Source organism: Stenella coeruleoalba (genome assembly GCF_951394435.1).
Source record: "Stenella coeruleoalba genome assembly, chromosome: 5".
NCBI lineage: Eukaryota > Metazoa > Chordata > Mammalia > Artiodactyla > Delphinidae > Stenella > Stenella coeruleoalba.
The window spans coordinates 100,012,544-100,022,278 of record NC_137150.1 but is presented as its reverse complement, the minus strand read 5'-3'; the positions used below and the strand labels follow the sequence as shown (position 1 = coordinate 100,022,278).

Below are 9,735 nucleotides of genomic sequence, written 5' to 3'. Positions count from 1 at the left end.
GCTGCTTGCTCTCTTCCTTCGCTCTCCTAGGACTAGCAGCGGAGGCGGCCGCAAAGCTGAGGCTCTCGCCCTACTGGGCAAGTTTGGGCGACCCGTGCTGAGGAGTGGTCAGGTTGGTCCGCCACCGCCAAGCTCGTCCCGGACCCGGTGCGTTTGCCCACAGCACTCGCCCCCCTCTGGCGGGAGAAATGTAGAGAAGTCGGGGGTAGCCGTGTTGGGAGCTGACTAGCCCTAAAACGCTGGACGCTGCTGCCGCGAAATGGGGAGCAAAGTGCTTGGGGGACTAAGTGCGGCCTCAGAGATGCCGGGGAAGCGGTTCTCGAGGCCGAAGCGCGGCGCAGACGCGGCCGAGCTGGAAGTGTCTGCTCTGCGGGTCGGTGCCGTCGCCACCTAGGCGAGGGGCTGAGGGCGCAGCTCGGTAGCTCGCTCGCACAGCTCGTGGCCCCGCAGAGCCTTTTCAGTCGTTCGGCTCGCGCCGCACTGGCCGGAGGAAAGTTCCCGCGGCCCCCGCCCGCTTCACAGCTGCTGTGCCCTCGTTGCTTTTGGCTCTGCAAGCGTCCACTTCAGTCCGGAGAGGCGCTCGGGCCGTCAGAGCTGCAGGAGCTATCCGCCGCACCTGGTCCTCGTCCCTCCCCCGCTTCCGGCCGTGAGGCGCCCTCCCCCGCCCCCTCGTTCCCCTCCCCCAAACTACAGCCAGAGCTAGCTCCTGCGCGCACGCTCTCCCGGGCCCAAGGGAATAGTCCTCGCGCGAGCGGGACACGGCGGTGGATGCAATTCCGCTCGCCTACAGCCGCCAGGAGCTCCCTGGCGCCTCAGGCAGCGTCCTCCTCCGAAGCAGCTGCGCCTGCCCCTGGGCAGCCTGGACCTTCGTGCCCTGCCCCCGGGGCCTCGCGCGGGGGGCGCCCCGGGACACCCTCTGTGGGCCGGGTGGAGGAGGAAGAGGAGGAGGAAGAAGACGTGGACCGGGACCCGTACCCTACGCGGAACACCTGGCTGCGCTGCTGCCACTTCTCTTTAAGGGGGAGAAGAGAGCCGGGGAGAGCCATGGGGGGCAGCGAAGTCTGGGAATTTCTTTTGCAATTTGGTTTCTTCTTGCCTCTGCTGACAGCTTGGCCGGGCGACTGCAGTCTCGTCTCCAACAACCAAGGTAAGGGACGGGGCGCAGAAGCGAGAGGGGGCGGGAGGAGGCGGGTGCTCTGAGGACCGGTGCATTGGTCGCCTTCTGCAGGTAACTTTGTCCCGGGGTAGGCTTCTCCGGGCTCTCTACACAAGGGGGTAGAGGGTGTCCCCTCCCCAGAGCGCCCTGTCCACATCGGCCGGGGCCGGCGACCTCACGAATTCCGGTTCCTTCTGCTTCCAAGTGTCTTTAAACGGATGCGTGAGCATCAGCAGCAGTTGGGTCCCAGCCCTGGCGGCCGCGGGCCCGCTCCCCGCTGCGCGGTCTGCGCTGGAGGTCAGGCTCTGTGGCACAGGCTTAATGGAGACTTCTGGCTCTCTGCGGTCGCTCACAGCACGGTAACATGTAGGTATCTCCCACATGCCTTCAAGAAAGCAGATCGCTCTCGCTGTAGCCTCTGGCCAAATACTAGCCTTTTGCCTTCGGTAAACTAAGCCGCCCTCGCCCAGCTGCAACCCCTTTACCCCATCCAGACCGAACGTAGACTTGTTGGAAATTATTCTGAATTATTTCTAGCCCAGATGCCCAAAGGGGCCGGGGGGATAAGTGTTAGGTGTGAATTAACAAGTTGTGAATATCCTATTTATAAAGTCAGGTAAAGTGGTAAAGTGAAGATGAATAGTGTGTGAAAAGTGAAAGTGTGGTTTACTGAATGGAAAGCACTGAGAATTTTTGAACATTTTCTTGCCTTCTATCCAACAATCTTTATGAGACATATCTCATTGGATTTCTGCTATGAATATTTAAGGATCTATAAAAAACATCACCTGCATAATCTAAATCCTCCTAGACTAAGAGATGAACAACCGTAAAAGTTTTCCAGCATGTACCTGGCTTGATGCTCTCACTGGCACTGTGATGACTACCAATGTTACCTGTTATGTCACACTTTTACAAATACTTCAAATATACAACTTCAATTATAGTTACCATTCAACATATAAGGCTTCGAAATAATTTGCAGGTATATAAATGGAGGTCAGATGACATGAAAGTGTGCACTGTTTTTGCGAGGGTGAGAAGGTTGAGAGAGAAGGCAAAACAACACAGCCTTCTTCTTTGTTATCAACATGTATGACCAATTTGTTAGAATTATTCAGAATCAGTATTCAGTTGTTCTCATTTATACAACTGGTACTTTTGACATGTTTTTCTAATTCTTTCTCTTTTTTTTTTTGACCTGCCAAATTGCAATCACAAATGCATATGTCAATTTGAAAATCCTACACAACCATCATGCCTGTGAGGATGTATCATATGAGTACCACCTATAGTGCCATACTCTCCTATGGCGGTGTATACCTTCAAACACATCCCTTATTTGTTTTCAAGGAATATTGGCATTAAATATCAAAGGGGTAGTTACTTAATCTACCTCTGAAAATAGAAGATTGTTAAAAATAACGTAATTATTTGACCTTTTCATTGAAAGGAGAGAGGAAATTTTTAATAATTGGAAGATCAGACATTTATGTTGTACCAAATGTGTCTAGGGCTACTAAAGAGATGTATACTTTGAAGTAAAGTTTACTAGAGATATTTTAACAGTTATTTCCTTGCAATCATTTCCCTAAAACAACATATATTTTTTCATTAAGTGCTGGTAACCATCCAAGGCCCTGAGGATACCAACATAAATAAAACACATGTTACACTCTTCACATGACTAAAGTGCCATTCTACCAAAATGTGTCAAATGTTAAAATATGACATTTCAGCTATTCATATTAAATTTAAGGACATAGAGAAGTTGTTTGTTAACATTTTGCAGTAATTTTTATCTATTTTGATGACTTTCTCATACTTTTAAAAGACATTTTAACTAAAATATTTACCAATTATATGTAATTTATGTGTGTTTTTATAAGTTAGCTTAACAGTGTTAGTATTACTCAGTTTACCCAACAATTAAATAAGATAAGTAAAGGTAGTCTCCTAAAACTCTTAATTTGAACTTGCACTAACATACTGAAAACACAGGCATGCATTACACTTGGCTAATATAGTGCCTAAAGGCTAAGTTGGGTAAAATTTAGAGGAGTTCTTCAACAGAAGATTATAGAGAAAATATGCTCAGATTTTTTTCATCAGACACAAATGATTCCTCATAAAATGCTTTTTACAGCCTAAAGTCATAGTGATTAGAAATTATGCCTAATAATACTTAGAGATAATTTTCGAATACTGAAATCATCATGCTAATAGTTAATAAAATGTGGAACTTCAAAATGTTATTTTTATGAACACTTGGGGGATATTTTCTTATTTGTAGCTTCATAAATAGATGACATGAATCAACATATCTTACCAATTTGTAAACATTGAAAACATGAGGTATTACAGAATTATTATAGTATGTACACAATATAGAAATACTAATGTAAAATATAAATCAGATTTTACACATAATAATAAACATCAGTAATATGATGAATAGTTAATTTTAAGGATATCGTATTCATTTTCCTAGTAACTTTTCACCCTAAGAGCTAATGGAATTCATGTTTTATTTTTAAAATTTGTTATGGAGGGTAAAATTTCATTTTTATTTAATTTGCCTTCTCATTAAGGATATTCACAAGGTAAACTTTTTAATGTTATTTATCTATTTTTACCAAATCATATAAAATCTTTCATGGTTGAATGAAGGAGTCACCCTCTTCCCATTTCCTAGTTTTCCATACGTAGGCATAGTAAAACTATCAAAAAAGTGAACTACCTCATTTTTAACCTGGTGCTTAAGATGGTGCTAAGAGTAACTTGAGTACAGGAAGCATCTCTTCTCTTGTTTTTTTAACTGCTGTGAAGCTCTGCACTATAAAGACAAATCAGTTTGACTCTCTTTTCCTGTTACCCAAACCTCCTTGAATCCATCAAAAAGTAGAGTTGCTTCCTAGATCACTTCATCTGATTAAGTAAGTGAAAGCGTGATTTGTACTCAGATTTCTCTTATTCCATTAGTTTTCCCTCTATTTAAAACCATAGTATTTATTTCGTGTTGGTAATTTTTATGTAAAAATAACAGATTTTACCCTCTTAATGTATGTAAACTTTTATTTCCGTACTAGTAGGATACTTAGGAGAATATAAAATACAATCTTGTTTCATATGTAACTAACCAGGTGTATCAATAACAGTGGTTAGTAGCCACCAGGGATCCATTAATTCAGAGATTACTCTGCTTTAGTCTAAGAGTTGATGCATCTCTCAGGGTGTGACTCATGTTTCCCAAAATAATCAATACTCAAATAATATATTAAATCAAAATATGGTTTGAATATGAGAGTCTAGAGAGCTCATTTTACTACCAAGATTGTGTGAATTGATCTTTCTCCTCCACCCAGGAAATTCAGTGACAAATGAAATAAACAAGGAAAACAGTAGTCTGAATCATTAGTTTCATTGAATTTATTAATTTGAATGAATTGAGTGTAAAATACACTAAGTTGTGTGTAAATACAGGTGAACATAGGTGAGCAGAAAAATATCTGCTTAATAAAATTCATAGCCCCAAATTAGTTGAACTTCCATAAGTGTTGTTCACAAACTATAAGTCTGTTGTTCTAATATTTATTGAAGGGGAGGAATTGAAATATTTTCGGAAAGGTCAAGAGTGAACTTTACTGAAAATATTTAACGTTGTGTTAAATAAGGAAAACTGAATGATTTATAAAGAATATTTCTAAAAGACCTTTCACTTATATAAAATTTATTTTCAGCAATAAACTATAGTTGTAAAGGTGCAGATTGTAATCTCATGTTTTCTTATTTACCATAAGTATAAAAACAACCTAGAATGCAATTTTATTATGCATTTACAAATTGAAATAAGCCATTGTGTAATTAGTCATTATGATTAGTGTTTAAAATAGAAATATAAAATATCATTGATATGCATTGATCACCTAAATGTTTTTTGCTCTGGGTTTGGGATAACGCTGTCTAAAAATTTTTTCTTACACAAAAATTATACAGCGTTCTTTAAGGATCTCTTCTTCAAACTAGGAATAACATGAATAAAGCAGTTTTAATTGAGATATTCCCAAGGGGAAAATATATATCTAAAATTAGTGGTTAAATAACATCATTTTACATTTTTAATATTTTCAACTTTTCTAATAAGGAATTTGTATTACTTTTATGTTACAAAATTAAATATTGAGAAAAATACTAGAGTTGAAATTCCCTTCTTCACTAATCACTGCTGGTATAAATAACTTAAGTGCAAAAGGCATCATAGATTTCTTGTATTTCCTTCCACCAATGCTCTTTCCCTATGACAAGCACCATATCTCAATCTTTCTCTTTCATTCTTTTCTTTTCACACACATGAGTACTTCTGACTATATATTTCATTTGTCCTAAATGGCGAGAGAACAGATCTTATTTTACAGTGTACATAGTCAACTGAACCCCCAAAGTAATAGAAGTTTCTTCATTGTGCTCTTGACTCAACATTTCTTGGGAGTATAAATATGGTGGAGATCAGTACATATATATAGTTAAGTAATGAAAAGGGATTGACTTTGTTCAGTGTACTTTGTCAATCATGTAATCAAACTAAATTTGTACAGAAGAATTAATTTGTTTATACAGGGCTTCCCTGGTGGCGCAGTGGTTGAGAGTCCGCCTGCCAATGCAGGGGACACGGGTTCGTGCCCCAGTCTGGGAAGATCCCACATGCCGCGGAGCGGCTGGGCCCGTGAGCCATGGCCGCTGAGCCTGCGTGTCCAGAGCCTGTGCTCCGCAACGGGAGAGGCCACAACAGTGAGAGGCCCGTGTACCGAAAAAAAAAAAAAAAAGTTGTTTATACATCCACAGTGTTATTTTAAAATAAATATTATATATATTATATCATACATATAAAAATTGTGCAACATAATTTAATATACTACATCTATAGTGTTCTGATCAACTTGCAATTTCATTAGACTGACATTAGTTCTTTAAAAAATGGAAATTATATTACCTCAACTTTTGCCGTATTTTATTGAGTACTGTGTTTTTGAGTTTAATATTTAGATGATGAAGAGAAAAAGAATAAGTAAGGCAGACTTTATAAATGCCCTCATGGAATTTACTTTCTAGTAAGGGAGACTGACAAAAAAATATTTAAGTAAATGAAACTATATGCTGTGCAGGAAAGAATACAGGCACAGAGCAAATAAAAGGAGGGACCTGCTATTTTAAATGTGATGGTTGGAAAGGCCTATCTGGGAGGTGACATATAAGCCACATTCTCAAGGATGAGAAAGAGCTAATTGTACAGAATGGGAAGAAGTGCATTCTAGGTAAAGGGAATTACCTGGTCAGTGACCTTGAAGGGAAATGAGCTTGACACGTTTGAAGAAATAAGTCCAGTGTGACTGGACCTTACTGAGCAAGGAGAGATTTAGCACAAAGTAAGGTTTGAAAGATAGTGAGGAACCAGATACCACAGAGAAGAAAACAAGCCATGGAAAGGAACTGGGTTTTAATATTATCCTAGGTAAAATGGGAAGCTATTGAGAGATTTTAACCATTTTTCATTTTAAGAGCGTTATGGCTAGTGAGTAAAGAGATGATTGGAAGATGGCAAGAGTAGAATTAGGAGTCTGTTGCAGTTACCTGGGGGGTGGGGTATGGTGGCCTGGCTAGAGTGGTGGTAGTGAGATGGGGAGAAGAAGATGGATTTGAGATACATTTTGGAGTTAGGATTATGGGATCATCTTATCATTACAGAAAAATAAATGTAGATATTCAACATTTATATCACTTCTTTTCCAAAGGGCTGAAAAAATTTTCCATTACTCCCCGTAAAAATGACCTTGCTTATAATAATTGATAATTGACAGAGTATAGGAAGGGTGGAGTGAGGCCCACTTTCCACTCTATTTAGCTCAGACTATGATTTAAAATATAATCTTAACAGTTTTACTATTTCAAACCATTGTCAAACCATTGTACATAACATTGTACACTCATATTGGATCAACAAATGAAATTTTTTAATGCATTTTTGACATGACAACTTTCCATATATAGTTGTTTTTAGTCAGAGTGGATAATGGCACACATGGGCGGAGACATCTTCACAAAGCAATATGGTAATCCAACAGAGTCTATTAAAATATAGAGCAATATTTGGAAGTTTGGCTTATGCACCAATTTTGTTCATCTTTGTTATGATCAGATTACTGTTACTGAAAACAAAAATGTAAGTGATACTAGATAGCAAATAAGCGTGTTTCACATATTTTCTATTAGTCTTCTTTTATCTCTGCATTTTGTTTCAATGAAGAGAAACAAATACACGTTCAGAAAGCCTATAAGAGATCCAGAAAATGAGATCTTAAGATGAGGGAAGAAACTATTAGGCTCTCCACTAAACAACAGTATATTGCATGTAATTTAAAAAATTTCCCTAACCAGTTATTATTCATTACAATGAGTTGCATTATAATAATAATTTATGAATGTAATCATTAAATAGAATCATAAAAATTCCTAACTTAGTCATATATACTTTGTATATATTTAGAAAATTCATACTCTGGAAATGCTTCATTTAAACATTTCTAAATATTCTTAAATATAAATATTCAAACATAGTAAATCTTATATTTTACTTTAGTGCTTAGAATGTTCTGGAGAATACTATTGATATATATATATATATTTTTTTGCGGTATGCGGGCCTCTCACTGTTGTGGCCTCTCCCGTTGCGGAGCACAGGCTCCGGACGCGGAGGCTCAGCGGCCATGGCTCACGGGCCCAGCCGCTCCGCGGCATGTGGGATCTTCCCGGACCGGGGCAAGAACCTGTGTCCCCTGCATTGGCAGGCGGACTCTCAACCACTGCGCCACCAGGGAAGCCCTACTATTGATATTTTATAGTGATTTCCTTTCAGTAAACATTGACTTCTTATGGGATATACAATTTTGTTTTTCAATGATAAATATTCTAGAACTGAGTGAAAACATTCGTTCTTCAAACAGATATTTATTAGAGGCCTACTATTTGATAGGCAGTGTACTTACCATATATAAGAATTCAAGGAGAACTTTCCCTCCCAGAATATATGATCCAGTGAAGGGTTTCCAGTCTCTTTCCAAGTCTGGCAGGAAAATTTTCTGTTGTCTTAAAATTAGATCCAAAATTAATTAGAAAAACTTTAAAAACACATTTGTTATATGGTAACATGTAACAAGTACTGTTGCTCAATTCTCATTATATTTATGTACCACTTATTTGAAAGAATTTCTATTATTTCATTACAGTTTATCTCAAAGTTAAAAAAATAAGTCACTCAACAGTCACATATTAAGAATCTCCCTGTGTCAGGCATTATGCTAGGTTCTAAGTCTACAACAGTGATTATCATACAATCTCTGTTCCTTAGAAAATCAGTCTTCTCTGTTGATGTTATATATCCTTGAGTAATTGATATTTACTCTTTAATTACTTGATGATTTTTATGAGCTGAAGAATTTTACAGTAAATGAGATCATGAGGGAGAGAAGGAAGGGGCTAAAGTAATACTACTAACACTTTCATGTGGTTTATTTGTAAAATTGCTTCACAAGGATCTTCTAATATTAGTTTTATGGGTGGGTATATATTCTATTTAATTACATGAAAAGTAAACATAAATATGCATTTAAAAATACAACCATGCGTAGAAAATATAAATATTTCACATCTGTAATGGCTTTCCATGGACTGACAGGTAGAGGGAGATTTTGTTTGAAGGATGTTAGACGAGCTTTTTATGGTGTGTTTATTTAAGGTGGATTTATTATTAAAAACTATGGTTAATGGTGAAGAAGCTAGTTTCCAGTTTCAGATAGCAGCAAGCATACCTTTTAATTAAGCTTTGGAGTGGGAACTGGGATGAAAGTATGTATTTTCAGTCCATGTACTGAAAAATAGATTCAGCTACTTTCCCAGGATACTGCTGTGTCCTCTAGCTGTTGGCCTGTTTGATGATCTGAACTTGCTGGATATAAATGAAAAATCACCCCTATTCCTTCTATTTCATTTTATAACTTCAGTTGTAAAGTTGTACTTAACTTCTTGATCATAGAAGATATAACATCTCCTTAGAAACTGAATGTTCAGGAGGTAGAATTAGTTATGTATTATTCTTACAATGTTAGGTATCTGTGGATATATGGGATATTTATGTACGTAATTTATTTACTTATGTTAACTTACTAATAACATAACAGTAGGATAATTATGTATTCTTTCAGATTATTATTATAATACTCATATTGGTGGTACATGAGCCTTGCAAAGAGAAACACATTCTTGTATAATACATAGAGTATAATGTATAGAATAAGGAAAAGTACTTACACATGATTTAAGAAAATCAATATATGAAAACTTTCCTACCTTTGATGACTAGGAAATAAAAAGGTATTACATTAATATGTATTCCAAATAAGAATTATCTAAAACTAATTAAAATGATTGCCTCCAAATATGAGTTAAAATATATCTTAATATCACCTTAATTTTTACTTTTTTTTTTTTTGCGGTACGCGGACCTCTCACCGCTGCGGCCTCTCCCG

At 38.2% G+C, this 9,735-nt stretch overlaps 1 protein-coding gene across 6 annotated transcripts in view; it reads left to right on the top strand.

Moving 5' to 3' along the window:
- Positions 1-457: 457 nt before the first annotated feature.
- Positions 458-9,735, top strand: part of EPHA6 (EPH receptor A6) — a gene marked incomplete at its 3' end in the record, with an annotated part of 858,431 nt that continues 849,153 nt past the window's right edge. For all 6 annotated transcript variants that reach the window (XM_079923297.1, XM_079923296.1, XM_079923295.1 and 3 more), the window contains exon 1: positions 458-1,147. In XM_079923297.1, coding sequence (XP_079779423.1) covers positions 769-1,147 — 379 coding nt within the window. In that variant the 5' untranslated portion in view covers positions 458-768. The remainder of the gene's footprint in view (positions 1,148-9,735) is intronic.